The sequence below is a fragment of the Watersipora subatra genome, chromosome 2 (assembly GCF_963576615.1).
Source record: "Watersipora subatra chromosome 2, tzWatSuba1.1, whole genome shotgun sequence".
NCBI classification, from domain to species: Eukaryota; Metazoa; Bryozoa; class Gymnolaemata; order Cheilostomatida; family Watersiporidae; genus Watersipora; species Watersipora subatra.
In genome coordinates this window covers 18,723,531-18,737,086 of record NC_088709.1, presented here as the reverse complement: position 1 = coordinate 18,737,086, position 13,556 = coordinate 18,723,531, and the positions used below count along the sequence as shown (strand labels likewise).

The 13,556-nt window shown below is 41.8% G+C and overlaps 1 protein-coding gene across 1 annotated transcript; it reads right to left on the bottom strand.

Moving 5' to 3' along the window:
* Positions 1–9,460: 9,460 nt before the first annotated feature.
* LOC137388016 (octapeptide-repeat protein T2-like) lies at positions 9,461–9,841 on the bottom strand. The gene has a single exon (XM_068074536.1). The coding sequence runs from the start codon at positions 9,839–9,841 to the stop codon at positions 9,461–9,463; it is 381 nt and encodes a 126-aa protein (XP_067930637.1).
* Between the last annotated feature and the right edge of the window lie 3,715 nt (positions 9,842–13,556).

The following is a 13,556-nucleotide window of genomic DNA, read 5'->3' as shown; positions in this document are numbered from 1 at the left end:
GGTGCGGAGGCAGATTCTTACTCCTCTGAGGCCTGCTAACATTGTCTGGCTGTCGGTGGACAGCTGACTCTCCTGCCTCCGCACTTGCTGGAGTGCAGTTTTCTGTATTTCGGCTTTGCTCATTGAACGGCTAGCCCTCTGGGTTGTCAAAAGCTTCCTTAAGAGTTGTCCCATCGTCACCTTCGGAGTTGTCTTTCCTACTTGCCTTTTCTGCATTTTCAGCTTCTAAGACGGGCTCTGCCTGAGTTTTTCTGTTGTTTTTCCTTACTCAACGCATGTTAGGCCTCCTACTAGGCTCAAGCAAGACTGGGGCTTTTCCATGATAATTACTGCAGGGTTTGTAAGCTCTCAACCGGTGTTCAGACTGTACAGAACGCTGTCCCCGGCGTTCGATTATGTACGTATGATTTGAAAAGCTTTGGATTACCCGGTAAGGCCCAACTCTCTTGGCCGACAACTTGGAGTTCTCCCCCTTCCGTCGACGTCTGCGGGTCATCCAGACCAGGTCGCCAGCCTTGAACAGTGGTGGTTCAGTGGTGTCTTCAGCCACGATTTCTAACTGCCTGTGCCTGAGAATCTCATGGGCTTGTAAGAGCCGATCTTGGATTGCAATAGCGTACTCATTCGTACTCTGAAAAGATTCCACCGAACTCCCATGTTGGAGTTGATCAGGGAGGCGCAACTCCCGACCGAGCATCATGTAATTTGGAGTTTCTTTGGTGGCTGAATGGGGAATCCCCCTCAGTGTTCTCATTAAATGTGGTAACACGAGATCCCACTCTTCCTGTCCTCTTCCAGTAAGGAGGGCTTGCAGGGAGTCTCCGAGTATTCTGTTATTCCGTTCAACTATACCGTTACCTTCAGGCCGGTATGGAGTCGTCCTTGACTTCTCGACTCCCCAAAGTCGGCACAGCTCCTGGAATAGGTCGGATTCGAACTGGGCCCCTTGATCAATATGGATTATTTCTGGCAATCCGAAATAACCGAAAACCCTTTCCTCCAGCGTACTGGCCACAGTAGGCGCAGTGGCATCTGGGATTGCGATAGCGTCCGACCACCTAGTGAAGTGGTCGGTCATCACAAGAGCCCAGATGTTTCCTCGAGTGGTTAAGGGTAGGGAGCCAACCAGGTCTACAGCCAATCTCTGCCACGGTCGACCAGCGTAGAGCCTCTGTCTATTGAAGGTTGTTGCACCAGTGCCATGTTTGGCCTGTTGGCACACTTCACAGGACATTACCGTCCGACGTACGTCACTGGTCATTCCTGGCCAATACCAGTCTAACTGGACCCTTTTTAGTGTCCGATCTACGCCACTGTGGGCCTGTCTATGTGTCTCCCATATTAGGTCTTGCCGCACAGGTAAAGGGCAGACGGTGACTGCTTTGCTTCTACCATTTCCTGGGATTGTCGCTGTCAAGACCCCGTCAGGATCGATCCGTAGCTGCGAAAACATGTTGGCTAGCCTCTTCAACTCTGGGTCGCCAAGTTGTAAAACTTAGGGGCATCTATGAGTCTGCCAGTCAACGCTGCCTGGTAAATTTTCCCGATTGCCGTCTCTGCTCTCTTTTGTAGTGCAACAATTTCGTCAGCTTTCGTCTGTGCGGAGGGCCGTTTTTCTATAATAGGGGGGTGCTGACCTAAGCCTTGGTCGACCTTCTTGTTTACACTAGGCTCGCCCTCCTGGATTGGCCTGGGGCCGGCCTCCTTGTCTTTCCGAGGCCCGCTGTTGGGTCCGACCTGGTCGATTTCCACATCTGCCGGGACGCCCACTGCTTGGTTCCTCCATCTCTGGGGTTGTTGGGGCAGAAGTGGCCATTCAATCTCATCCAGATTTCCCGTGGGTACTCGACTTGATGGAATCGTCCCCTTCTGTAATTCTTTACAGATCTCCGAGCGGGGAGGCCCACCATCCCGTCTATCTATTGAGGCACATTGCTTGCAGTCTTCACACTGTTGCCTACTCAAGCCATCAGCATTTCCAAGCTTCTCTCCTTTTTGGTGCACAATCTTGTATCTGTGTTCCGACAAGCTTTCCAACCACCGGGCTATCTGACAGGGAGGTTCCTTCCTCCTGTGCAGCCAGACTAGGGAAGCATGGTCGGTCCTGATGACAAACTCTCGACCTTACAAATAGGGCCAGAAATGTTTCACGGCTAACACCACCGCCAGGAGTTCTCGCCTCGTGACACAGTAGTTCCTCTCCGCAGGGGAGAGCGTCTTGCTGTGATAGACGATAACTCGCTCCTGTCCTTGTTGAACCTGGGACAATACGGCCCCAGTTCCGACGTTGCTGGCATCTGTGTCAAGTATGTACTCTAAGGTCAGATCTGGGTAGCCTAGTACAGGGGCATGCGTCAAGAGCCACTTGAGGTGACTGAAAGCTTCTTGTTCAGGTTGACCCCACTTCCAGGCGGACCCTTCTGCCGTGAGTAGTGTCAAGGGCTTGGCAACCGAAGCGTAGTCGGGCACGTATCGGTGGTAGTAACCGGTAGTGCCAAGAAAAGCCCTAAGCTGAGTTACATCGGTTGGCTCCGACCACCTGTGGATCGCTTCCACTTTTTCCGGATCCATGGCTACACCAGTTGAACTCACCACATGTCCGAGGTACTTCACTTTTGTCTGCATGAGGGTACATTTAGATGGTTTTAGTTTCAAGCCGGCTTGTCGAAGCCTGTCTAGTACTTCTGACAGCCTAGACAGGTGACTCTGGAAGTCGGCTGACATGACTATGATGTCGTCCAGATACAGCAACAGCATCTTCCAATGGAGCCCTTGCAGCACTCGCTCCATAAGCCTCTGAAACGTGGCAGGGGCCGACGTCAGCCCGAAAGGCAGCACTTTCCATCTCCAAAGCCCACTTCTCGTGATGAAGGCTAATTTCTCCTGCGCTCCCGGCGACAGTGGTACCTGCCAATAGCCGCTCATCAAATCGAGAGTGCTGAACAACTTGCTGCCTGACAGAGCATCCAGACTGTCATCGATCCGAGGAAATGGATATGCGTCCTGTTTAGTGACCGCATTCAATCTCCGATAATCAACGCACAGTCTCCAGGTTCCATCCTTTTTCTTGACCAGGACCACAGGAGAGCTCCAAGCTCCATATGCCTGCTCTATCATTCCTTGTTTGGCCAGCTCAGAGACCTGCCGATCTATTTCCGCTTCCTTCTCAGGCCCAAACCTGTATGGGGTCTGCCGAATGGGTTGAGCATCCGTTATCGTGGGTATCTCATGTTGGACCAAGGTAGTCTGACCCACATCTCCATCCCCTTTATTGAAGACATCGGCATACTGATCAAGGAGCCTAACTACTTGTTGTTTGTCGTAGTCACCCCTACAGTGCACTATAGCTTGGCTTTACAGCTCTTTCATGTGAGGAGCCACTTTTGGGTCAGGCCGGGTATCCTGGCTTGGTCTCGCTACCTTTGGCCCCCCTCTGTCCAGGGCTGGCCAATTTCAGTTTCATCAACTCCTGTGTAGCTGCCAATCACAGCTCCTGACGCTACCTGTACAGGGGAATCTGTCGGGTTCAAACAACGCAGGGCGACTCTTCCCTTCTCATCAGGTAGGTGGAGGCTGGCAGCCACCATGTACCGATCTCCTGATCCCTCTACCATTCCTAAGGGCTGGTATGTGTGGGTCGTGAGGCGGCATGTAACCACCATTTCCGACCGAGGTTGAAGTGTCATGGTACGGACAACCTGCACCTTGCTCACCAAGGGTCGTCCGTCCCGATCTGTGCAGATCAGCTTCTGACCATTCACTACCAATGTGGACTCTTGGAAATTCATCTCACAGCATTGGTCTGTCAAGAATGGCATCCCGATGATGGCATCTTCTTTTAGGGGGCATACAAGAAGTGATACAGTCACTTGTACACTTCTGACTCGGATGGGTACGGTCAACATGCCATGAAAGTTTAGGCGAGACCCGTCAGCCATCGTGCCATAGTCTGTTCTCTCTACCAACTGAGCCTTCAACCTCACGGGAAGCCGGTCAAAGACATGACGGCTGAGTAGGTTGGAGGTGCATCCACTGTCTATCAGGAAATGAGCAGGTCGGCCCATAATCTTTCCAGGTAAGAAATAGCTACTACTGTACGGTTTCCAAAGGGTGTCCGCAGCCACTCTCTCAGGACCGACCTGCTGAGTCGTCCGACTGGTGTGCTGCCACCTCTTACGCTGTCTCCTTGTCTAGAGCTTTTCTGTAACCACTGGGTTTGGGATTTGGATTTCCTCTGTTTGCTGCTCAGTTAGTGAGTCAAAGGAGTTTTGTAGTAGGACTGAGGTTGACCCATGGGGGGTCTGAGATCGACCTGTCCAATGTGGGGTTTGCCAAGGTGGCTTTCTCTGGTTTGAGGGTCCACAGTCAGTATGTCCCCCTACTGCTGTGGACGATGCCCGTTTCCCTGCTGCTGGTTTCTTGCTGGCTGGGTAGCTGCCATCTGAGGACACTGTCGTCTGACATGTCCGACTATTCCACTTTCCCAACAGCTGGTCGCCCTTCTGATCTGCTGCGGCTCTGGAGTAGTCCGACCTTGGCTTCTGGGTCGGCTACCATTGACCGCCAGTCCTATCGTCAAGGTGGTCAGCTCATTTAGGGCTACAAGGACATCTTCCAACGTAGCCGATTTTGTAGCTTGTGGAAGGTCGACCTGGGCTGCCTTGGGGTCATCCTCTTCCTCCCCTTCTATAGACATGATGGTTGACCTTTGGGTCAACCGAGGATTAAATGGCTGAATTTGCGGAAAGTCATTTCCAGCCTGCACTGCCTCTCCCAAAGTCCGTGCTCCACCGCTAACAGATGCCTCTGTAGATAGGTGTTGCCCAATGTCAAGGAGAAAGCATCTAATGCCATTTTTGCACAATGGTGCTCAGGCAGATCAGCATAAGCTATATTGGCTAGTCTTTCTATTTCCACAGCATGATCTTGCAAGCTAACCTTGACTTCCTTCTTGAGGTTTAATCGACTCCTGGCCTCTCTAACTGTCAGACCAAATTTAGTTCTCAAGGCCGCAAAGATGGCATCCGTAGTTTCTCCCCTGCCACAGCTTTTAGCACTGTCCTTCAGCACCTCTCTGAGGTGTAGACGTGCTGACCCTGTAGACCATTGATTAGCTTCAGCTACTTCCTGAAACTGACTGATGAACAGTTCAACATCATCACTGCCATCAAACTTAGGGGGCTTGAAGTCCCTCTCTGGTCGAGATTGCCGTAAAGCCTCAGTTATGGCGTCAGCCATCCGCCCATACTGATCAGCTTGATAGAGATCAGCCTCAGCTGCCTCTCTCCTAGTTGACCGCCTTCCAGGCATGGTCAGACGATCCCACCGCTGCCACCAGTGTACTGGTTTTTGTCTTGGTCTACCAGTGTACCTAATGGCGACCTGACAGGTCGGCTTACATTAAGCTTGCCGTGCCTATAACTGTATGTGATTATAGAAGATCACCTCAACCCTAAGGTCCGTCGTCTGATTAGCTTAGGTCGACCTCTCTTCTATAATTAGGTCGACCTAGTCAGGGCACCTTTAGCTGCTGATCCCGTAGTCAACTAGCTGACCGATGATGCCTATACTGGTCGTCTATCCGGCATTAATTCTTTTGCTGACTGCTCAAGCAAGAAATGAAGAGAGAGTGTATGTGTGTATAATTGTATTGACTATATTACAAACAACTGCCTCCACTGCAGGCTGTGCATTCCTTTATATAGGTTGTGCTGTCAAGCGTGCAGCTCACCCATGTAAGGGCATAATGACTATATACGGTAATAATGACCATATAAGGATTAATGACGCGTGGGTTGACTAAGAATATGAGTAAGCATGCACTGTAACCGAACTGTATAATATGGGTAGTAACAAATCTGCCATAACTGCAACGCAGATATTTCTTATTTGTGACCCAGGCAGTCAGAATGTACAATCGTGCTAAAACCACATTTTTGAGTTATTTAAAAATTTAAAATCAGCAAATTCTGAGGATTTTAATGCATTTTAAATTTTTTAAATTGGGTTATTTATGCTCAGGTTATGCAAGATTTAGTAGAGAAGGTCTCGTGATGAACTAAAACTGTTGTTTTGAGTTTAAAAAATAGAGAAAGCATAATAATATTATGCTTTATTAGTTATCTTGAGGTGTTGAATGATGTTCTAAAAAAAGAATCAAGGAGATTGACTCACTAGAAACTGAGATATAGCCAGCCAAACACAGGTCTACCTAATAAAGAATCAGAGGAAAACCCTTCGACAACCCCGAAAACTGTGACGTGTAAATCGACTTAATGTTCATGTGCCGGAGTTGTGCACCCTTACCGCCGTTACGTAAAATGATTGTTTCGGCTACGAGATGTGAAACGCTTCTCGTGATAGTAAATAATTTACAGACTAGCTCTGGTTTCTCAGGAAAATCAAGCAAACATTCTGTGGTAAAGGCATTTGCCCACAACCTCTCGCCATGATTTTTCAAAACAGAAGAGCAGATTTTGGCTATTGTGCTTCAAATTTTAACTCGATCTGTACGGATATGCTCCGAAGATCTTCTGTTCAACAAACGGCGCGTGTATAGTCTATTTGCGACATCCGCGGTTGCGGTTCGTTTAGAATAAGATATGAGAATGCAAATTTTTGTTCATTCATCATTTTTCTATTGTGTATCTACTGCAGCATTTAGTTAATTTTGATGATTATCGTCACTATTAACAGACTGTAAGTTCACTACAGCCATAATCTTAAAAAGAATAACTTGACCGTGCTGCTCTTGCTGTAAGAAAAGAAAACGATAACTTTTGATTTGATTTTTCTATTGATCTTTTATCTTATCTATGATTATTTTTTATGATTAATATAATAATCATAATGCATATTATACAAAATAATAATATAACTGCATATAAAATAAATGATGTAACTAATATAATTTGTAGAAAGGGATAGCAGAATGTTGCGAAATAATAGATGCGTGTAATTATTTTATTCTAAAACTAATCTACACGTCAGAGGGACTGGTTCGGAATTCTCAGAGCAATGATGGTTAGGCCCATATTGATTGTTCTATACTTTCAGGGATTAAACCAATTAAAACGCCGTGATTGTTATAGGAGAGCGAATTAGTTGGCTTAATTGACCAATGGCACACAAGTCGATTTTATACGTCATATATTGATGATTACCAAAACACTTATGTTTTTTGGTAAACCTGTGTTTGGCTGGCTATATCTCAGCTTCTGGTTGGTCAATCTCCTTGATTCATTTTTTAGAATATCAGTCAACACCTCAAAATAAATAATAAAGCATAAAAATATATGCTTTCTCTATTCTTTAAGCAGGATAAAGTTGGTGATTCATGAACTGTAAATCATGGTATTTGTTTACATATCAAAATGCCATAGCAACCAACCACTTAATCTCAACCTATATTGATGAAACCTGGCATTCTTTACAATAAAACCTTAAAACAGATTATCGTTGCATTTTTATTCCAATTCGATTGACGGTTGACCTCCAAAAGGTCATGGTAAGGTTAACAATATATGTGGCTAAAAGCTCACCGTCCTGGATATATTCATTAAAAGGGTATGCTTCAAACTGGGCACTTCTCATCAAGCTATATTGCTATAACTGCATATAATGACAGTCCAACAACTTAACAAAGAGCTGGAAGTGTATTCAGAATTGTCCACCTATACATAAGGTCGTGGTAAGGTCAACGATGCGGAAAATATGTGATCCGAAAATATTAACCCAACTCATCAAATGACTATTCAATCTAGAGCTCTTTTTATGTAGTTTAAGACTCACACAGTGTAGCACGAGTACGCTGCAGAGATTTATTGTAGCGCATTGGAGAGGTTTGTTTGTTATGCTAATGGCAATTTGTCCCAACACAACCATATCCAATGTTTCCTTCGGCAATCCTTGATACACAGTTCTAACGAGTCTTAATGGTTCAGATGACATAAAACTAGCGCATAATTCTCTACATTTGCACCCACTTATTAGTTTGATGTCAACAGCTAGAATGGGAATGTTATCAGCAGTGATAGGCTGATCGTTATTCTCTGTAATTTGATTTAATTAATTCGAATTATCGTTATCAGCCACATATTGCGTAAACAGCTGTGTTTCTAAGGTTGCCCTATTATCACAATCTTCATCATCGCTTTCACTATGATCTGAGGCAGCTGACTCAGATTCTAAGTAGAAATACTCATCTAGCATCAACTAGCCGTGATTTTTGTGAGTGTTTATTTTGTTCTAGCCTGAAGCATTAAAACAGGAAATGGCCACATACATGCGTACACCCGCAGTTAGAGCCTATATTTATGATCTTGGGTTATGAAAAATTCCATAGCAACCACCGATATGGGTATAGGTAAATGGCAATTCTGGCTTTATGATTGGTCAGACACAAAAATAAACAAGACCATGTGAAAGAGCAGGGTTGAATGCACTGTAAACCACTGTTTACTAAAATAGTGACGGTGAGTCATATAATAGCGCAAAGCACGCTTAGCGCGCTAGTGTGAACAATGGAATTACCGCACGATTGTACATTCTGACGGCCGGGGTCACACTTGTTAACTGATTAACACTGGGATATTGAAAACTTAATAAAGATTGTCATGGTTGGTATCTTACAAAAGTACTATATAGATAATTTATTTTGCAATATTTGCTACTAGTCTAGTGATCAGACAAACGCTTCGATCACCCTCTATAGTCTTTAGCAATAAATTCTAAAACAAACAATTAGCTAATGGCCAGATAAGATGCCGCGTGCAGAACGCCAAGTTATTCAAACAGTATAAAAATCAATGGTCATTAATACGACCATTATGATTAAATTATATTCACCCTTAAGTTTGTACAAGCTCATGACTAAAATGAGCTTGTACATCCTAACTAGTTCAAAATAAACTCCATGACTAATAATCCTGAAATACTTTTTTTGAAAACAATTGGCAGCGTATACTGGCTTCAGGCAGTCCATTTACATCTCCTATGCAGTTTCTTTTCATTTATTGTTACCAAACTTGAACATTGCATTAAACCTGGGTAATAAGTTAAAAGAGCACATTGAACAATTTTTACCAGTTTTTCACATTTTGAAGGGTGTGATGGTATCTTTCTAATTTCATTGACAAATTTGTCTTGAGCTTGGATCAATTGTTTATCTGTTGCTGCTGAACACGTTAACCACACAGCTAACTATTGATCCAACAAATAATTTATAGGAACTAAAGATAACATTCTAAGAAGTAAATCATCATCATTATCATCATAGCGCTATTTTTATGCTACAACAATGATTTTCATTTTGTTAGATTTTTATAAACTTTTTTGAGTGCATCTAAAGCAACAAGCTGACTTTGATGTATTCATTTCTTCTTTCATCTTTATTGTACTTGTTTCACTGGACCACTACTTTTACCCTAATAAAAACTGAGGTTTTCAGCCTCAGCTCTTTTTAGCTCTCTCCATTGTTCCCTTTTTTTCTCCTCTTCTCATTCCCTCTTTTCCTCCACTCTCTTTCTCTCTCTATCTCTCTCCTCTCTCTCTCTCTCTCCCTCTCTCTCTCTCTCTCTCTCTCTCCTTCTCCCTGACTCTCTCTCCCTCTGTTTTTCTTTCTCTTTCTGTCTGCCACCCTCACCTTCCCTCTTTTCTCTCCTCTCTCCCTCTCCCTTTCCTTTTCTATCCGTCTGTTACCCAGACTCATTCTTTTCTCTCTTACTCTTTTGTTTTCTCTCTTTCCCTCCCCTTCTCTCCCTCCCTTCTTCTCCCTTTCCTTTGTGTCACTTTCCTTTTTTCCTCTCTCTCCCTTCATATCCTTTCTTTTTGCCCTCTCCATCAATCTCTCTTATCTTACTTTTTCTACCTTTGTTTTCATCCTTCTTTCTTCCTCTCACTCCTTCCCATTACCTTTCATCTCTGCTCTCTTTTCGATCTCTCTCTTTCATTATATCTTATTACCGCTCACTCCGTTTCACTCCCTTATACTCCCTTTCACTTCGTCTCACTTCCTCTCACTCCCTCTCGCTCTCTTTTACTCTTCACACTACCTTACTACTACTCACTCAGTCTATTTCATTTCCACTCATTCTTTCCAACAAAGAATTAAACAACATTTTGGATAGCACTTGTTATACAACACATCTTTTGACATACAGTCATACCAAAACCGTCTTGTTGTCCAAGTTTTTAAGAGCTGCTTCTAGGGGATCAGATTAGTTTCTGATTATATGGGGATTCATTTGGTTTAGTTGTTCATATACTGAGACTATTCAAATCTAAAACACATTTTGTAGGCATAGTTTGTTGACATAGTTTGTAGGCTATGTACTTGGAAGTTGAATTTAAAAGTTATTTAAAGAATAGAGAAAGCATAATATTATTATGCTTTATTATTCATCTTGAGGTGTTGACTGATGTTCTAAAAAAAGAATCAAGGAGATTGACCAACCAGAAGCTGAGATATAGCCAGCCAAACACAGGTCTACCGAAAAACAAAAGTGTTTTGGTAATCATCAATATATGACGTATGAAATCGACTTGTGTGTCATTGGTCAATTAAGCCAACTAATGCGCTCTCCTATAACAATCACGGCGTTTTAATTGGTTTAATCTCTGGAAGTATAGAACAATCAAATTGGGCCTAACAATCATCGCTCCTAGAATTCCGAACCAGTCCCTCTGACGTGTAGATTAGTTTTAGCATAAAATAATTACACGCATCTATTATTTCGCAACATTTCGCTTTCTTGCTAGTTCAGCTCAGTTTTGTTGTTCTCCTACTTAGCTTCCCTATTCAGACTCATCTTTAGCGTTGTTCAGATTTTTTTAACTATAGCTAATAAATAGAATCAATTAAATCAATCATTAATCTCGGTTATCATTTGGAATTTTCTACAAATTATATTAGTTACATCATTTATTCTATACGCAGTTATATTATTATTTTGTATAATATGCATTATGAATATTATATAAATCATAAAAAATAATCATAGATAAGATAATAGATCAATAGAAAAATCAAAGCAAAAGTTATCGTTTTCTTTTCTTGTAGCAAGAGCAGCACGGTCAAGTTAGTCTTTTTAAGATTATGGCTGTAGTGAACTTCCAGTCTGTTAATAGTGACGATAATCATGAAAATCAACTGAATGCTGCAGTAGATACACAGTAGAAAAATGATGAAGGAACAAAAAGTCCCATTCCTATTTCGTATTCTAAACAAACTGCAATCGCGGATATCGCATATAGACTATACACGCGCCGTTCGTTGAACAGATGATCTTCGGAGCATATCCGTGGAGATGGAGTTAAAATTTGAGGCACAATAGTCAAAATCTGCTCTTCTGCTTTAAAAAATCATGGCGAGGGGTTGTGGGCAAATGCCTTTACCACACAATGTTTGGATGATTTTCTTGAGAAACCAGAGCTAGTATGTAAATTATTTACTATCGCGAGAAGCGTTTCACATCTCGTAGCCAAAACAATCATTATAAGTAACGGCGGTAAGGGAGCGCAACTCCGGCACATGACCATTAAGTCGATTTTATACGTCATAGTTTTCGGGATTTTCGAAGGGTTTTCCTCTGATTCTTTATTAGGTAGACCTGTGTTTGGCTGTCTATATCTCAGCTTCTAGGGGGTCAATCTCCTTGATTCTTTTTTTAGAACATCAGTCAACACCTCAAGATAACTAATAAAGCATAATAATATTATGCTTTCTCTATTCTTTAAGCTCTTTAAATCATGGCCAAGTGAGTTTGCAAGTTGCTTGACAAATTGGTTGCATAAGCAAACATTTTGCGTTGTTTATAAGCTCAAAACTGTGCCTTTGTTGTCTTAGCTGTCTTTGAAAACCTTGTGTACAAAATAAAATAACTTTTTTTGTTCTCTTTAAACGACTTTTAAGCTATACTTCATCATATAAAAAGTTACTGACTACAATAAGATTTTGTCTCTTTAAAAAAAATTTATTAAAAGGAGAAACTTAGAAGAAATTTTTTCATTATAATTCAACAAAAAAGCGCTACGGTTTATTATATATAACTGACTTCGATAAGATCTTTGTTTTTGAACAAAAATTAATAAAAAAAGTTTGCAATTAACTATGTAGATTAAAAGATACTTTAGATTTCCTCGTCTAGCTTAAATGACAACTACTTGTTTTCTGAAAAGTGTTAGTAGCCAATATTGGTACTCTTGAAATTTTCTTTAGGTAAGTGTTGAGGAAGAAGACTTGATGTACAACATTATATCTTAATGTTGTATTACAATCATCATTATTATTACCTAATAAGCAGCTCTAGTAAATGTCTGTGAACCATCCTAATCTTCAATCTGCCTTGCAGAGCACAACATACAGAAAGATGGAAAGCAACACCTCCCTAAAGATTAACATGGATATTGTTGTGAGCATGTCTACAACAGAGCAAAGGTGTGCCATGTGGTCTATCATTGTAAGTAGTGTTATTCACTCGAGTATTGCATCTAAATTTTCACTTAGGTTCATCGTTACATCTATTTGACCAACTACAATAAAATTAGCTTTGCCGCATATTTTTGCTTATTCAAGTTTTTATCCCTATGACAGGCAAAAGGCACAACAACTACATAGTTAATATAATCAGGTTTTCCTTACATATAATTATATGGCACTTTTAGCAACAAATTCTATGTTATATGTCAAACTAGCTCAACTTTATGGTTCACTTTCAAAGAAAATAAAGTATGTTTACAATATTTTAAAAAATTCCAATCGTGACTACCATAATGTTGTTATATGATAAAAACAATAATATATATTGACAATTTTGACTGCTGTCCCAAAAATTAATTTTATTGAAATTTTTTTTGATAGTTCCAAGTTTTAACATGCCTTTAGCTTTAAAACACAAACATAATATGCCTAAATTACTTTGCCGCTCTTGCAGATTGATGGAAACGATTGCCAACCAGTGCCGTTCGGAAAAGTACTTGCCTACTTTTCCGGCGCTAGTAATGTACAGAATGAAGTTCGATCTGTTGAAGGTCTGTAGTTAAACTAGTTATTGTTTTTACCTATTTTGGCTTGCCAATTAAAGTACTGCAGGTTGGGTTGGTTGGGTATGCTGTGGTTATGTTGATTTCTCTGATTTGTTTCAAGTTTTCGGTACTGTGAATTGTTGTAGAACATCGCTGTCACCTAATACCGATACACATTGCTATCACCTAATTACTGGTACACATTAATGTAACATATTTTCGTAACACATTGTTTCTATGCATGGCTGTAACAAAATGCTTTATTACATAGCCAGAATACATGGTTGCAACAGTTCGCTGAAATCATTATTAGAAAATGATATTGAATCAACTAATCTTTCATTAAAAGAAGATTTAACATGACTATGATAGCAGGTAAAAATAATGTTTTATTCTCGGTTTCACTACTTCCATCTTATGGCCAGAGTTAATGATGGAAAAAAGGCTAAAGTAAAAATAGCTGGGGGAATTTGGTAAATAGATTTACATGGCTGTATCTAAACAGTATAAAAAATGAAGCAATAACACACTCA

Bases quoted from the DNA above. Each gene is read 5' to 3' on its own strand.
- LOC137388016 (XM_068074536.1), bottom strand. From the start codon at position 9,841: ATGGAGAGGGCAAAAAGAAAGGATATGAAGGGAGAGAGAGGAAAAAAG.